The sequence below is a fragment of the Astatotilapia calliptera genome, chromosome 16 (genome assembly GCF_900246225.1).
Source record: "Astatotilapia calliptera chromosome 16, fAstCal1.2, whole genome shotgun sequence".
Taxonomy (NCBI): domain Eukaryota; kingdom Metazoa; phylum Chordata; class Actinopteri; order Cichliformes; family Cichlidae; genus Astatotilapia; species Astatotilapia calliptera.
In genome coordinates, this window is record NC_039317.1 from 21,576,358 (window position 1) to 21,593,608 (window position 17,251).

Here is a 17,251-nt window from a genome sequence, read left to right on the forward strand (position 1 = left end):
TTCCACGTCACTTGTCCACAGCGTCTCCTTGGGTCTGTGTTTTCTGCTGACTCAGCCGAAGCGATGACACAGGAGAGCCGGGGGAGACGCGCAACTCTAAATTGCGTTTATAGAAATCAATGGCTCACTCTCAAGTAAATCCCATCCCACGTCCAGCAATGAACAGATGTTCGGGTTGCCACCTAGCGGTAAAAACACTCCACGCTGAGCAGCTGGCTTGTGTTGATGTATTGCTCCATATTCTTTCTTTCTTTCTTTCTGTATTTATTTATTTATTTATTTGTCCCCGATCTGCAGAGTTTCTGAAACCGTTAATGCACTTAAATAACGCACGCCCATGCGTAGGTGTTAAGAATAAATAGTACGAGATCTAGCAGCAGACTTTCATGAATCAAAACCACCAATCAAAATGCTACTCTTGGGTGAAATGCGGAATATATTAATGTCATAGTCAGACGTTGATCTTTTGAAGTTTTTTTTTTTTTTTGGAGGGTCTGATGAAAGCCTGTGTGTGTGTTTGAAGTGTGCAGAGCAGCTGGCTTTGTGTTTGTGGACTCCTCCCGTTGTGTGATGAAGTTCAGATGCGCGCCGTTGTTCCGTACGCGCGTCACCAGGGGCACAGAGGAGCTTCCCGACGCGAGGGGTGGATGGAGAAATGTGTGGATCACGATCACGGGAGGCTTTGCACATGACATTACCCACCCCTTGCCTCCTCGTTTGACTGACGCCCTTCGACTTTTACAGGATATGCCGCCACCCTTTGTGTAAACCGAGCTGCTTTGGATTCACACATCCAGCCACCGTGTTTCGTTTCGCGTCTGTCTTCCAGCAGAGAAGCTCTACGGGGCGACTCGGACCGTAAACATCGCCTCGGTCACTGGCCTTTATGTTGTAGGTTACTCAGAGGAGCCTGAGTGCGTGTTTTATTTTTTTCCCCCTTTGATACAGGAAATGTTGGCATGGCTGCCTCGGGAGCACATAAGTGTCCGAAGAGCGAGAAGTTGGACGAGGCGCAGGCTTTGGCCAAGAGCTGCGCTGGGAGACCAGATTTCCTGCCTTGTGATGGACTCTCCATATGCGCCACGCACAGTCACGGGAAGTGTTTCAAGCTGCACTGGTGCTGTCACTTGGGCTGGTGTCACTGTAAGTTTGTAGTTTATCAGCTGCATTTATTTCAAAGAATCGATTCTCACTATCACCGCTGGCAAATGTGCGTGGTATTTGGTTGTTATGTGTATGTGTTTAGTTAAAACCACACAAGCACTGTTGCCTTCCTCCACTGAAAGGCTCAGAATGAGGCAGATATGAACTTTATTTGTTAAACAAGTTATAACGCTTCACAGATTATGTAAAGGTTGTCCGTCAGTCTGATTTCTTACATGCGCCTACAGGCAGCATTGGCTTCCCCTCGGGAGAAGCTGATGTCGTTTCCTGTTATTTGATTGTTTGTTTGGTGTAACTTCTTCATTTTATTGCTGTACTCGCTCCTGTAATACTTCATCATCAGTTTATATGTGATCGAAGTTAATTCTTCCTACCCTTCCTCTTGCTGTATGAATAGTTTATGCCGTCTAGACAATGGAGGCTGAACAATTCATAAATTTACTAGTAGATTTACTACTGTACAGCTCTGCTATTTTTTAAGCTTGTTTTTCAGGCTTTGTGAAACTGGTCGACACAGTCTGATGACACAAACCCGAGTCACCACTTTCATTTCTCTTTTCAGGATGATTCCGTGTTTTATTTTTGAGCAAAAGTCCCGTAAAAGCACACAATGACCAGACACAGTTATTCCCCCATTGACCTACAGTCTGATAATTCACTTCTCTGTGCCACTGCTGTCCAAAAAAAGCAGATCACTCTTTTATTAGATTGGCAGTGAGTGTCGTTAACACTCACTAGGGCAGTAGAATATGTATTAATCCACTGCTGAAAATAGTCCCAGACTAAATCCACTATTTACTCCCGTTTTTTAGTATTATGCCTTAACTGTGAAAATTCCTGAGCCACAGCTGTCTTTGTGACCCATTTTTTTCAAGACAACAGGGAGGACTGTTGGAAGGGCTGAACCCTTAATATTTTTTTTACCTACTGAAAAATGCAATTTGTTGACAACAACAAGAAATGGAATATTTCACCATCCTTTAATATGTTGTAGCCACAGCCCTCATCAACTGCTATTCTTGAGCCACAACACTGAACTCTGCAGCCTTGTAGTAATTTCATTTGTATCGACTATTGCATTGACTGTAATGGGGATGAAGTGCAGGGGTGCAGCTCCACTCGCACACGCACACTTTCCTTTCCTTTCCACTTTGTTTGTGCGCCACGCTTGCCATTTGAACCTCGCTCGACCTGACACCCTGAGACCACCGCAGATTCCCAGTAGCCGGGCCTGCACCTGACAGGATGTCCCTCTCTCTGTGCTGCCCTAATTTATCCCCATCTCTGGCTGCCCAGAAAATCCTCAGATCAGTGTAAAACACAATCACCATCTACCCTGCACCACTCACTCTGAGCTTATAGTGTGCAACTGCACAAGTCACATTGTAATCTTTGCTGTGTAATCGTTGGATTTAGACGCCCGCCTCCGTCCAGAATGAGCCAGGCGGTTTTTGAAATATCAGATGTGGCAGAAAAATGATGAATTCCTTCCAGTGTTTATTACAAGCCACATACAGCATTTATGACTCCACGCAAAGCCCATTCTGTGTTTCATCATTTGTCAACATTTAGACTTGCTCCTCCTTTCTGTTTTTGAAATGTTCATTACTCTGACTGAAAGTGTGCCACAAAATAGACACAGAGCTTGTTATGATATAGGAGAAAGAACCAGGCATATCCTAATGGAGCTTCTCACCTTCTCATCTCCTTCCACTGCAATTCAAAGGTTCCCCTCGCACCACGGTGAAAATAAACCAGCTAAGACTGCTGAATCAGGCAGAACCAGGGCACCCAGTGAGAGAAGTACACTAGCACGCCTTCACAAAGCCTTCCTGCTCGGCTCACGCCCTTCTCCTCTAGAAATCCATAATAACACTGGATGCAAAAGCAGGAAATGTTGTAACAGCCTTATCTTGTAACGTTTTCATTTTGAATGTGCCTGCGACGGCCGCCTGGAGTATAAACTTATTCTGAAGCTGATAATTGTGCATTCACCACAGGGAGTCTTGCCGGGCTGCCTTTTTAATTACATTTTTAATAGGTTCCCAGCAAAACAAATACAAAAGGTCACTGCATATGAAGACTCGGCTCAGCAATTTAAATTCACAAACTAAAATTCTTTCCATTATCTCACCTGTAGAGCAGCGTGAGATGATTAGGTGTGACTTAACGCCTGGCTTCTTCTATTTTTATGTGCCTGCTGCAAACTGAACGCATCCACAATGCATTTCTTCCAGTTTTCCAGACTCAAATCATGTCTGCAGGCTAGCACAGGAAAAATATGTTGGATGGTCTTCCAGTGTTTTCCATTTAGTTGTGGAAACTTTTGACAAAAAACAAAACAAAAACGACCACGGAAAAAAGATGGTGGAAACTAGAATTAGATGTAGGTGGAAGCAATGTTCCCAGCTGGTGACAACATCAGTCCAAGCCTCTCATTAGCAGTAATTAGCTGTGTTTAGTGTCACCGCCAATATGTCATGTCTGATGAGAGCTTTTGCTCAAAGCGGCGCTGAAACCACCTGGTCTGAACACTTTTTTTCCCTCCTTCTCTCACTTCTCACACTTTATTCTTTAAGAATTGATTACAATTACCAAGCAGAGCAATGAATTACTCATTACGAAAGCCTAACAGAGTCTGTAATGAGTCCTGAACAGTCTTGTCAGTCTGCTTGTACTCTGCCAGGACTAATTTTGAACTTGTAGATACAAGAAAATGGGATCTTTCTGTCAGGCTCCCAGGGCAGTCTCATCCGTTACACCACGCAGCAGAAGCTCGCAACTATTTCTAAAGGGAAATACAGAGATTTGTTGAATATAGCCCTGTGCTGTATTGACCGGTTTGGTGACGGGTTCAAAATTTATAGCACTGCCAAATCATAAAAAGCTTCACCGATTATAAAGGGATCAATATATTGTCAGCACGGGCCTGAGGGGATGTTTTTGATTGATTGCTCATGTTTAGGATCTGCAGCCCTTCAGTCGCTTTAAATGCTGGTGTATCAGTGATGGATGCAGAGCATCGCTTTTGTTTTAATGGACAGGTTTGTGTTACTGCCATCTGACAAGAATACCTGACCAAGTCGGTTCTGAAAAGACTCCAACTTTGTCGTGTCCTTACTTAATTAATAAGAAGCACGTGTCCACAGGATTCATAATTTCCACGCTCAGTTGTTGCCCATGCAGAGGGCTTCAAATTGTCTTCTTCTTCTTTGCATAGAATTGAGGTTTCAGCTACTTTATTCAAATCGGTGTTTTGATCAAAATGAAGAAGGTTCATAGCATTTCTTCCTTCAAATAGTGCTAGCACAGTTTGCTGAACTATTTGTTATATACAGGAAAGTCTGCACAGCAGCCACTGTGATGGTTTTGATTTTAAATTCGTGGGCAGACAGCGCAGGAGCTGTTTGTCCAATCAGATGCAGCTCGGGGTTTGTTGGAGGCTCCAGGAGAGAGAGTGCACCTTTTAGTTCTCTGTCTAGTGGTTTTTCCATTAGTGTGCGTTGCTGGAAAGTAACATGAGCCCTTCCTTTAGACTGCTGAAACTTGGAGCTGAACTTTAGAATACATCGTTACAGAGGAAAACACCGCAGCTGGCATGCAGTTACTTTTAACAGGTCCACAATTTAGGTGGCAAATTTGTTGTGATGTGATTTAAAAGGGCAAGAAAAAGCCTTAACTGTTTCTTTTTGTGTGTTTTTATGCATGATGTGATATCCAGAATGCTTCCACGCATTATTTCTTTATTCGTGTTTATTCATTTTTGTTCCGTTCCTGGATTTTGCATTAACCGAGGGAAAAGCAATCGACTGTTTCATTAACAAGACACTTTGACAAGTCGCAGAAAGCACACGTGTAAATAATAAAATCAACAATGGCTGAAATTTGTTTAGCTGCTTCGGGCGCATTGATCATGCTGGCTCATTGTCTCTGTAATGGCTTACGGGACACTGGCGTGTAACGGCGCCTTGTTATTAGTTCCTATGGATTCTCCTTAGACTGTAAAGCAGAGTCAAGTAATGGCCAGCAGTTGGGGACTTCTTTGGTTAGACTGTGAAAAAGCCTACAGGAAAAAAAACCCCTCAAATGGCCTCAGTAGACACCTTCCTGATGATTTCATGGTCTCAACCTCCAGTTTCACATCCTACTGAAAACAACATTATGTTTATTTTGTAAATTACAGTCCCCATTAGAGTTGAAAACAATTATAAAGCAGGTCGGTGATCTATCACGGCTGCATGAGCACCCAGTGTCCCCTGATTTCTCAGAGACATCCCCCGTTCTTTGTGTCTGGTTTTAGAACGAGATGGCACGAACAAAGGGGTGACATCACGGTGGCCACCTACAGCCATTTTTTATATACAGCCTGTGGTTTCTCTTTCTGTGACGGGCCAAAATCTCTGCTATAACAAAGGCTTGCTTTGCTGATTGGTCACTAGAGCATCAATAGATCACTTTTGGCGTGCACAGAATGATTTCATAAGATAATTACAGATTGTTTAAGAGATCGATTCTTGGCCATTGTCGCCAGGAGTGATCAGTATCTCTTTTTAATGGACAAAAAAAGTCTTAAAGGGGAATTCTGTCAATTTTACACATCAGTGTGTGGTTACATATTGCGAGGAGCACTCATGTAAAGGTAAAAAAAATCCCTTTGAATTCCCTTCAGTGCCTCTTGAGTCAGTGTAGGCTGGAGGTGTGCAGTTGAAAAGAAGTGAGCTTGACAGACATCTGTAACCTGCTCCTTATCTCTGCATGTGGCTACATTATCTGCTACCTGCACAACACACTTGAATCTCTAACCAAACTGTCACGTTTGTATTGCATTGACCAGAAAAAAGTATTCTCTAATTAGAATAAATAAAAGAACTGTGTTAAAGCAGTGCAGTGCTAAATCAGTGGAGGGCTTTTCAGTGGTGTACTGTTTTGTGTGCACAGGGACACAGGAGTGTTTCATTAGGGTTACAGACTAAATAGTGGACTTCCAAGTGGCTGCCTCCGGAGGCATGAAACAGGAAGCACGATGCCGGGTTGGACCGTCCTCTTCCATGAAACCTGAAACTTGTGTTGTTTCCCCCTTAGCGCAGCCCCTTTTTGTTGGCCAGATTTAAACACAAAGAGCAGCGGATGTTGGAGCCTGTAGTATCCGCTGGCCGACTGGGCGCAGCAGCTGTTATGAGGAATGATAACAATCTGCTAAAATAATTGTTTTTGTTCGATGGGTTTTGCCAACATGCTGCTTTGAACTGGTATGTGGCACATTCAGTGGGCTACGTAAAGCCGGTTGGCTTCAGCTCAAACATGCAAAATATCAAACTGAGGGGGATGTTAATGACTCATTCACTGCTGAGGCTTCGACGTGAGCCAATATCGAAATGACATAATGTGTGTGTGATGCTGACTACATGTTGGGCTTGTCAACAATAATCCAGCTGCAGCTGGTAGGGCAGTAGAAGAGTTGATATTTTTTACAGTGTGATTTTGAAGGGGAGCAGGGGACTGATGGGCTGCAGGCAGCATTTTCCAGAGAATCTACCTCCTGTATTAAAACAGTTTTTGCAGCCCTCGGCCAGCTACAGGCCCAGGAGAGAGGAGGCGTGCAAGATGGAGACGTGCGGTAGCAGAGGAGTACTCGACTCCCTCCTCTGAGCAATCTGCATCTCCCTGCTTGTTCTTCCACTTCCTTATTAACCTTTTCAACTCTTGAGTTTTACTATAAATAACTTTGCATCTTTACGCAACATTCTTTGTGTACCGGTTTCAACACTTTATCTAGCTAAATAATCACTAAAATAATCCAGATGATGTTTTTTATGTATATATTGAAGATACTTTTCATTCCCTGCTTTCAAATTGAAAAAGCTGCTTTCGTAATTAGAATTTTGTAATGAAAATCTGTTAATTCTTCATTGGCTTATTTACATCTCCTTTAGTTAATGACCTCATTTATATCCCAAATGCTTTTAATCGGTCCCTGGTGAACTTGTTGGGTTTAGCTGGGTTTTAATTGTAACGTGATGAAAAGCTTTTCAGTCGAGAGTCATTCCTCCCCTTCACGAAGTGCAAAGCGTGTCCCGCGCCCGGTCGACCGAGGCTGCCGTCAGCAGAAAAACACAGCGCCCGTGTTTGTGTTGAGAACCTCCCATTGTTTGACACCGAAGGACTGAAACCATCTGACATTCACTGTTGATGTTGCAGCTGTCTGATGGTTTTTTTATGCTGCCAATCTTCATTTGTAGCGGGACAAATTTCTCGTGGCATCATTTTGTCTGTTTGTCTGGGTATCTCTGACAAAAAGGACAAACATATGTTTTTCCCTCTCCACCATTTTCAGGCAGATTTATCTTTAAACCCTCACTATTCAAGGACAACACTGTCACATTTGTCTTATTGTCTTCAAAATCCAAAACAAACAGCGAGGAACTGATTATATTAACAAGTTTCGCCTGTGTAGATAAAGCTTGTTTTGTTATTACTCCACTTTTCATTCTGTTGCCCTCAAACTGCTAAACAGTGAGTCACAGCATCGCCTGCACGCACACTGCTTTATAATAGTTAATTTAGCTCTTTTCATTTCACAAATGCAAAACGAAAAGAAACACGTTGAATATTTTTGCTTTGTCCATGAATGAAAAATGTCCCATGCCGGGAGTTTGTGCAGCATGTGGTGAATGTTGCAGACTGTCCTTTCTTTGTCGGGACATGTGGTCTTTGTTAGTGCGGAAATACAAACATGCACAGAGCGGGGGCAGCACACGCAGAGGTCACCCAACAACTGACGTCTGACGTTGTCATGCGAGGCCTGCAGCACCGGGCAGCACATTGTTAGAGTACAGCTCAATATCAATAAAGCTGCTCAGACAGAGCTGGTGTCGGTTTCAGTCGTCACTGAGCAGTGTACGTACATACAACCCTATAAAAGCTATTGCTGAGTGCAATATTTATTTTAGTCAGAAAAGAAATGCAAGTTTTATCAATCTTACATCATTTTAATCGCTTGGAAAGCCCAAACATATTCTGTGGGTAGTTTTCAGTTCCGGTGGATTGGTTTTATACAGGGGCGGGATTGGTAATTGGTTTACCAACGCAAATGAACTCATTTGTACACCTCAAAATTGGCTCAATTTACTGCAGTTTCAAGCTAGTGGTCTCAAAAGACAAAAAATAATAATAATTGTGTGCACAGCATTGTCATCAGTGCGACCAGGCTGGGCTTTTAGTATGCTGGGTGCTGGTATTCGTGTCGAAGCATAGTGTAGCTGATATTCACATGTTGGTTTTGTTCTTGCATCGTAATAGTTATATTCTTGTTGTGATGTCATAGCTTTCAAGTGTGGGGAAAAAAGGTCCTTGATTGTATAAAACCCCCCATCAACATTTCATGTGTTTTCTTTATTAATTTATACAATATAATAAATATACTGTCAAGTCAGGTTTGTTGTTAGCCAAGTTTACGTTACTTATGTTGGTTTGCTACAGCCTTTAATAGCACTAGCTAACCCCTTGAACAGTGTTGGTCAAGTTACTTGAAAAAAGTAATCAGTAACTAATTACTGATTACTTCCCCCAAAAAGTAATCCCGTTACTTTACTGATTACTTATTTTCAAAAGTAATTAATTACTTAGTTACTTATTAAAAACACGATTTACAACCTGAAGAGGTGATAAAGCGATAGATCTTTCAGCCCAATTCTACTTTTTCTGCATAATCCATCATACAAAATGTAATCAAATGGAAAAGTCTCTTTTTAAAACTTGTTTTATCAGTTTTAATCTTTTAACTTTATGCATCAAGCAAAAATTAAATTATATGCAACATTCTCTGACTTGAAGAAATTAGTTTAACATTTAAACCTATTTTCTGCACATTCCAGCACATAATATAAAATATTTTTTTGTGTTTACACTCAGTCTTTCAAATAGATGCAAGTAAAACACAGCAGAAAATAAATAAAATCAAAGACTAGCGGTCCTGTTGCTCTATTTTCACCTGTAAAGCAGGAGTGGGGTAGGCGGAGGTTTACCCTGGTGCAGGTGTGCTGCAGCGGTCAGGTGAAGAATCTGCGAGTTTCTCTGTGAATTTCCCATTACGTCGTTGCGTACTCGGAGCTTGTTTAGGGTTTTTTTTCGGTGTAAAAAGAAGTTTTCTTCCCACGAACGATGGACACTAATGTTTTTGTCACTTTTTATGGAATCAAACTCAAAGTAAGGTCAGTACTTCCACGCTTTAAACGCTGCACGCTCATACTCTCTCCTGTACTCGATATATGATCCATTGTTGATCTGCACACAGCTGTTGTCACGAACGTCGCACTCGCTTACGTCACTGTCATGAGACATTCTCGCAAACAAATCACGGTTTTAGTAACGCAGTAACGCAGCGTTCCTACGGGAAAGTAACGGTAATCTAATTACGGTTTATGCAATAGTAATCCCTTACTTTACTCGTTACTTTACTACTTAAAAGGTAATCAGATTACAGTAACGCGTTACAAGTCACATGTTACTGCCCATCTCTGCCCTTGAATGCTTAGACAATGTCGTTGGTCAGTGCGATGTTGAGCCTGATGATGCAGGATCAACACCAACATGGGGATATCAGATCGTGCGTCCAAGCACCACCACTGATCTGATTGTTCTGTTGGAAACCTGAGTGGATGAACATACAGAGATGAGGTGCTCCAACCTGTACTTATGATGTTCTTACTGTAGCACTGTGGCTATTTCAGGAGGACAGTGCCCGCCCCCTCTCTGCCAGCAGTAGAAAAGGCTTTTCTGAATCAGGAGGATAAACATTTAGTCCACATATCTCTGCTATTATGTCTCGGACATGCTGGGTTGATAACCAATGACCACTGCAAAGCTGCAGGCTGCGCAGATGGAAAGCAATTCCTTAACAACAGATCTGGACACTTGTGTGTAGAGGGGTGACTGCTCGTATCACATCCAAAAAAGGCCAAACCTCATATTATTGTCTTGCGAGGACTTATATTGTTGGATTATAAAATCTAGTTAAAAGTAGTTTAACAGGATTTCAATTCTAGTTTTTGGCTATGGAGAGATTGGTACTTCAAACTGATATTTCCACACTACAGAGAAGTGCACAAGAGTAGAATTATTCAGGAATTTTAAACTAAAAGCATCTGTAAATTTTGTAAACGTTTACTATTGTCAGCTGTTTCTTGGATGTAACTTCTGAGTCTGAAAAATCATTGGAGCCAATGTGGAAGTGCTTTCAAGTTGTATTCTTTCTAACAGCCAACAGTAGGCGACTCCTCGGGTTTTAGAAAAAAGTTTGGCTACGCTGAAGTCTATGCGAAAACTATCCTTCGGCTCTCTTGATCTGTGGTCTCAGAAAACAGTTTTCCTGATGTGTTTATGGTTTAAACTGATGGTGTTAAGTCTTACTGAAAACAACATTATATTTATTTTTATGTTACGGTCCCCATTAAAAGCAGAGTATGCTTTAGGGCTGGCCAACCTTGTGATTGCTACTATATGAGCATGAAGTGTACCTCGGTTTTTCACTCAGATTAACCCGCCACTCATCATGTCTGGTATTAAAAACACTAAGCTGACTCGAGCCTTGGCTACAGGACTTTAATAAACAATTCAATAAGCATTTAATTGATGTAGAAACCAAGGTCGCTCAATGAAACAAAAACCCAGCTGGTGTAGTTTCTTTTAAACCTTATTTTGTCATGATCCTGGGTCTGTTGACCCAGCGTTTTGAGTTTTAGTTTATGTAAGCCCGTCAGGTTTCCTAAGTTCATTTGTTATCATGCCTAGGTGTTTCTAGTTCTTATTATTTCCCCCTCGTGTTTCCAACTATGTTAAATCTCCCCTGCTCTTCATGCGTTTCATGTCTGTGTCTTACGTTGTCAAGTTCGGGTTGTCATGTCTATGTCTCTTTATGTTTCCTGTTTTATTGTGAAGAGGTCTGGTGTTTCTGTGTTCATCGTGTTCAGTTTTACTCTCCCACAGTGACGTCATTATGTTCATGTGTGCCAGCTGTTTCCCCATGTGTTCCCACTTCCCTCATCATCCTGTGTGTATTTAGTCCGTGTGCTTTCAGTCATTTGTTGTCAGGTCGTCTGCTCATCCATGTCTCATCCCCAGGTACCCATGTCAGTTCACTATGGTTAAGCGTTTTCATGTTTTGTTATTAGTTCACCCAGTTTAGGTTATTGTTTAGTTTTCACCGATGCCCGATTATTTTTACCCTCATTGCTAGCCTCAATAAACGGCTTGTTTTGTTTATCCACACTACGTTTTGGTCTGCGTTTGAGTCCTCCTCTGCAACACATACGGTCTGCCCCAGCCAGACCGTGACATATTTGAGTTTCTCTTTCTGTGTTGTTGACATGACTGACTTCATTTCTAAGCAAATGTCACCCTTGAACTCTTCCTTCCATACAGAGGCCTTTGGGGGGTTTCACAAAAATCTGGTCCAACGCCTTCATTTATTTCAAGCACGCAACCTGTTATAAGGAACCGAGAACTTCAGATGACGTCGTATTTTTCACTTGCAGATTCTCCACACGTTGGCAATTAAAGAACGAATAATATGAGAACATTTAAAAGGTTCTGTTTTTGCATTATGATTGTTTTCCGGCTTGCAGTCTTTTTTATGTTTATTGGATACGGCACATAGTCCCAGTATTAAAAAACAGAAGCTTGTTTTTTTTCCCCCAACATATAAAGATTCTCTCTTCTCATTTTTTTTTCTCAGATTATTGTAAGTGAGATTTATCACACATACCGTACTGTCCTCGGGGCTCACAGAAACAGTGATATTTCTAAGAAAGTGCAGACACCTTGTAAATTTACAGACGAGCTGCACTCCTTCTGCAGGGCTGCTGAGGACAAGCAGTGTTGGTGTAGCGTTAGCTCCATATGCCTGTCTGTTTTGTTGTCTGACTGTGCATCTGTCTGTCTCCTAGTATTGCTCATGTTATTTGAAACTCCAGATGGATGAATGCAATTAGATGTAATATGCTAAAAAAAAGGCAACTAAATGTCAACACATCTCCTTCTACAGCTTTAGCTCTCATTTGTTGCCGCTTTCAAGCCTGCCTGAATGGGCTCATCTCAGTCTGAACATGGACCATTGAGTTTCTCTCATTAAGCAGAACAGCTACTCTACCTCCCTTTTTGTCTGCATCAATATTAGCTCTTGTGTTTGATATTAAAAATATTTACAAAGTCTGAAGATCCAGCCACATCCTCTTAAACGCCTCGCACGCCACGTGGCTAACGCAGTCTTGTATAATTTAATAGTGAGGTGGTCGCGTGAGTTATTCCACAACACTGCAGCTCATCTGTAAGGCTTGTGCTTGCTTTAAAAAAAATGTTCTTCAGCATTGAAAACTCACTTTGTTCATTCATCAAAAAAAAGATGGCCTCCTCCCTAATTTGAAGCAGTTTGATATTGTCAGTGTAGCCTAGGAGAAGAGTTTGAATGGAACAAGGCAGCCACTAAAACAAAGGACAAGGACACACCACGAGAGGAAGAGAAGTGATGCGTTGGCTTGTCGTCTTCTGTAGTTTCTCTCTGTCTCCTGGGAGCCAGTTAAACACACATCTGAACTGCAATATTCAGGCAGCACAGAGTTGGAGGTGGTGGGCTGCAAACAATGAGTAACATCTGGGAGCTGTTATTTTGAACTATCACCAGCAGAACTTAATGTGGCATGGCTTAGAGTCTTCCAAAAAGAAAAACTATAGAAACACAGTCACTGTGCAGAAAAAATGCTATTTATTGGATTGAGAATGCAGGCTGCCTCATATATTAGAGCTTTGTATTTATATTATGTCAGTAATTCTAGTGTTAATCATGAAAACATCGGCTGTAAATATTGTACACACAAACCCTGTTATTTATTTTTTTTATATTTGAAGAATGAGTCTTGCATCAGTATTGAAGGGTCAGAAATGATTGTTGCTCCGCTCCAGCTGGCCTAAAGTTTACACTGTTTCAGTCTGGCTGCTGTTTCATTACAGATGTTGGAAAGAAGAAAGGCGTCTTTAATTTGGCAGCAGAAAATGCTTTATTATCTCAAAATTACTCATAAGATTAAATAGGTGATCATCTGATTTTAGATAGATAGATAGATAGATAGATAGATAGATAGATAGATGCAGTGTGGGGACTTTGTCTTTGTCAAAACTACTTAAATGAATGCAGGAAAGAACAATCATATTTTGCTCGACCATGCAATACCATCTGGAAAGCATCTAATTGGCAATGGTTAAATTTTTCAGTGTGACAATAATCGCAAACACACCGCCAAAACAGTAAAAGCATGGCTGGATAAAAAAACAACAACAACAAAAACCCCACAAGTCACAAAATATAAACAAAGGGCATTGCAAGACTTTGCATGACTTTACTGTGACATCGACAGGGATTTGTTAAGCTAGCATCTTTCTTAGATTTGGGCATGTACTGGAATGTGTGGGAGTGGTTGACGTTCACGTACTCATGCTGTCTCCAGCATTGCTGTTGTGACTGAGATTGCTTGCTGTTGATATACGGTGTGTAGGTTTTCAGTCATCCAGGTCGCTGTAGTCCAAGAAGCTTGGGAAGAAAGCGATTGGACTCCGAAATTTCTTCAAGAAATTTAAAGTCCAGTCGCTTTCCTTCCAAGCTCCTTAGAATACAATGACATGGATGACTGAGAACCTACTCAAAAACCCAAATTTGATTTTTCCAAGGAAATTCTTGTCATATCATTGATGCTTGTTGATGCACATTGTGTCACTCAAACACACTCCTCTTCTCTTAGTGTTCTTTTTTTTTCTGATTCTGATTCTGATTAACTATATACTGACATTTTCTTGCCTTTTTGGGAGCTGTGTTTCTCACTTTCAGATGAACATAATAAATCCTTGCTATTTTCCCTCCTTTTAAACATTTGCATGGGAAAGCACTTGAGCCATCAGCTGGTAAACCCTTCACAACATTTAGCTGCAGAATTTTTCTTTGTGTTGTTTGGTGTTTGGCAGGTAGTTTAGTGGGTTTGAAGAGTTTTTCCTTTCTTTTTTTTCTGAAAGCAGCTGCATACTGATGACATATGCAGATGCCAGAGGTGGGAGTAAATGGTGAAGGTGTGGGTCTGGAGACCAAAACGATTAGCTGAAAAATGCTACAAATGGTTTAGGGGATAATTTTGTGTGGGTTTGTCACTATGTGCAACAGCTCTGCCATACAAGTAGGCAGTGGTGTCATTGTTAAAATACAAATGAATGTAACTGCATGTTTTGTTTTGTTTTGTTTTTCTTTAGGCAAGTACGTGTACCAGCCCATGACCAATGTGTGCCAGCTGCCCAGCACGACCGTGCCGCCTGTTGGCTCAGAGTACAGCAGCACCATCGACCTGTCCGTCTCTCTGGCCGAGCGCTTCCTGAAACTCGCCCCTTGCTTCAAGTCCCCGCCTCACCTGGAGTCCCCGAAGTACTGCGTGATCGCGGACCTGTTTGTGGACGACTACATCGTCAAACGTATCAATGGGAAGATGTGCTACGTGCAGCGTCCCCCGCCTCCTTTGCCAGAGCCGCCTCGTCCTCCTACCCCCCCACCACCTGCTCCAGCTACACCTACGGTTCCCGAAAATCCCAGCCAGGCTCAGCAACCGCCCAAACCGACACCGTCAACTCAAAACGCACCTGCACCTGTGCAGCCAGTGCAGCAGGTATACGGTGAACACAAACACCCTTCCCCACTGGATAAGGTAAAAGGTCCCAAAATGGACCACTGTTCTTCTCCGTCAAGCTCCGAGGACTCCGGCATCAACGCCCTCGGTCTCCACTATTTGGAGTCCTGTGAGGAGGAGAGCGAGGAGGAGGAGGAGGAGGAGGATGACGAGTTGAGCACAGATGGAAACTCCAGCCCTGGGAGCCTCTGGGATCAGGATGACTGTTCTCTGCTCTCTCCCTCCAAGTCTATGATAGAAATCATCGAAAAGATTGAAACAACTGTGTAACTGACATGGCATCAAGGTGGAATTGATCTATAAGGAACATCTACGGAGCAGAAGCTTATTATTGAGAATAACTCTCAAGGATTTATGACATATGGACCAGTAGGAAACAAACCCCTCTCTAACGCTTCAGCAGGGCTTCGCCCGGTTGTTTTGGGATCAATTTGTTTTCCTGCAGGTGGCTGAGGACAGCGCACCTACAATCTGAAACAGCCTCTCCTCTGCCCGCATCCTCTGCACGGATTGAATTTGCTGAACTTATTACAATAAAGACAGAAGCACAAGAATATCAAGAACATGCACAGTTTACCAAAAAGACCTCCTCATGGTCGTGTGGAGAAAAATCAAAAATACAAAAAAAAAATCTAGAGTAGGTGCACATCAGAGGAAATAGGAAAACAAGAAAAGGGGGACACTTTTTTTGTGACACTTCTCTTTAGGTATATATTACTGGAGCTAAATTATGTATGAACCAAGGTGGTATGAGTATGTTTCATGATGATAATGAGCAGTTAGGTAATTATTGTGTTCTCCAGTCAGTCAGTCTGTCAGACTTCGCTGCAATTCAGCATTCGAGTGGCAGATAAGCATGCCGTCCCTTGTTCTCCGGTCAGTGACTCCACCCACACATATTAGTAATTCTGACTCTTCAGCGTAATAACCACAAGGCCAGCTACCTCTCGTGGGCCTAAAGCACACCGGCCTTTTAACTCCTTAATTACTCAGCTCTGAGCTGGTCAGAGCAGGCGCACCTGCTTTTATCGCATTATTAAAAAGATTTGTGGCCCACAGTTTGTCTGCACTTTACTGACACCATCACGGGCAGTAGGGTAGGTAGGTCAGTGTTTGACAATCAAGAATTACAGAGAAGCACATTCCTATACTGAACCTGCCAGTGAGGACCAAGGATACTCTTATACCTTCTAAAAAATGTCTCAGACTTTACAGAAAATTTTTCTGACCACCTTTTCTGGTCAAGCTGAACTGAACGACAGTCCCGTTAAGCAAAACATGACTTGCACTGACCTCTATTAGCAGCCGAGAAATTGAATAGCACGGACGCGTCTCCGGTACAGCTGCAGTGACAGGGAGGGAAGTTGTCACAGTAGACACAAGTGAGACAAATATCGCTGAGGGAACATATCTAATTTATAATCTCATAATAATAATAACAATAATAATAATAAACCTACATTGTTAACTAGTTTGGGGACTTTTGAGAATGAAATGCCTTTTTCGTGATGACCAAAAGGGGGGTCTGGGGAGGTCATTCATTTTAGAGTAGTAGGTTACATCTTAAAAGATATTAGAGTGTGAGATAGGATGCCTGAATACCTGTTGTGATGTTGTGATTGGCATAAGAAACGAGTAGCTTATTAGTCATATAGTAAAATGAAGCTGGGCGGCGTCTTTTATTTTAATGTTTAAAAACATTATTTTCCAGAGAGCTATCAGCAAAAATCACCACAGTTATCACAAATATTTATGGCTGCAATGTTATAAGCACTAGATGTTTAAAAAAAAAAGATGAAGAAGAAGAAGAAAAAAATCATTTTGCATGACTGCATTCACTTGCAGGATTCCCTCATGTCAAACTCCAATTAAAAACATGCTATCAAAGAACAAAGAAACCCTGTAATAGTTATTAAAACAAGGTGTTTTTATTCAGGGACAGCCCTGGACATTACACTGAGCACAGTCCCTTATAATGCAGTCGAAGAAAAATGCATTTTGTTCTTATTCTTGTTATATTATTATTTTCATATGAATAAATCTTAATGAAACTCACCTTTTTTCCCTCTCTCCTGGTTCATCTATTGTGGACAGCGCGAACACCCTCTGTAAAAAGAAAATGCACTCAAACGTCCTCCACACGACACACTGATGATGACTAATGCTCTCCAGAGCTGGAGTGGGTAACAAGAAAAAAACAAAGTAAAGTAAAGTGAGAGATACACTCGAACTGAGTCACTATTTCAGCTGTGGATGTCTGATCTAAACTGTGTTGAGGTATGTATCTTGCTGCCTTTGAAAGCTTTAATTACTTTGTGCTGCACATTTTAAACATTTTAAAGGGGCAGGAAAAACATCGGGAGTAGGTTGTA

General features: G+C 41.9%; 1 protein-coding gene across 1 annotated transcript; it reads left to right on the plus strand.

Annotated features, from left to right (window-relative positions):
- Positions 1-527: 527 nt before the first annotated feature.
- Positions 528-16,935, plus strand: zgc:162707 (UPF0524 protein C3orf70 homolog B). The gene is made up of 2 exons (XM_026145257.1): positions 528-1,143; positions 14,452-16,935. The coding sequence occupies exons 1-2, from the start codon at positions 960-962 to the stop codon at positions 15,147-15,149; spliced, it is 882 nt and encodes a 293-aa protein (XP_026001042.1). The 5' UTR covers positions 528-959; the 3' UTR covers positions 15,150-16,935.
- The last annotated feature ends 316 nt before the right edge of the window (positions 16,936-17,251 follow it).

What these genes read in the sequence shown, in the direction of transcription:
- zgc:162707 (XM_026145257.1), top strand. Translation starts at nt 960, where the DNA reads ATGGCTGCCTCGGGAGCACATAAGTGTCCGAAGAGCGAGAAGTTGGAC. An exon ending in TCACTTGGGCTGGTGTCACT is followed by an intron (nt 1,144 to 14,451) that starts GTAAGTTTGTAG and finishes GTTTTTCTTTAG; the next exon opens with GCAAGTACGTGTACCAGCCC.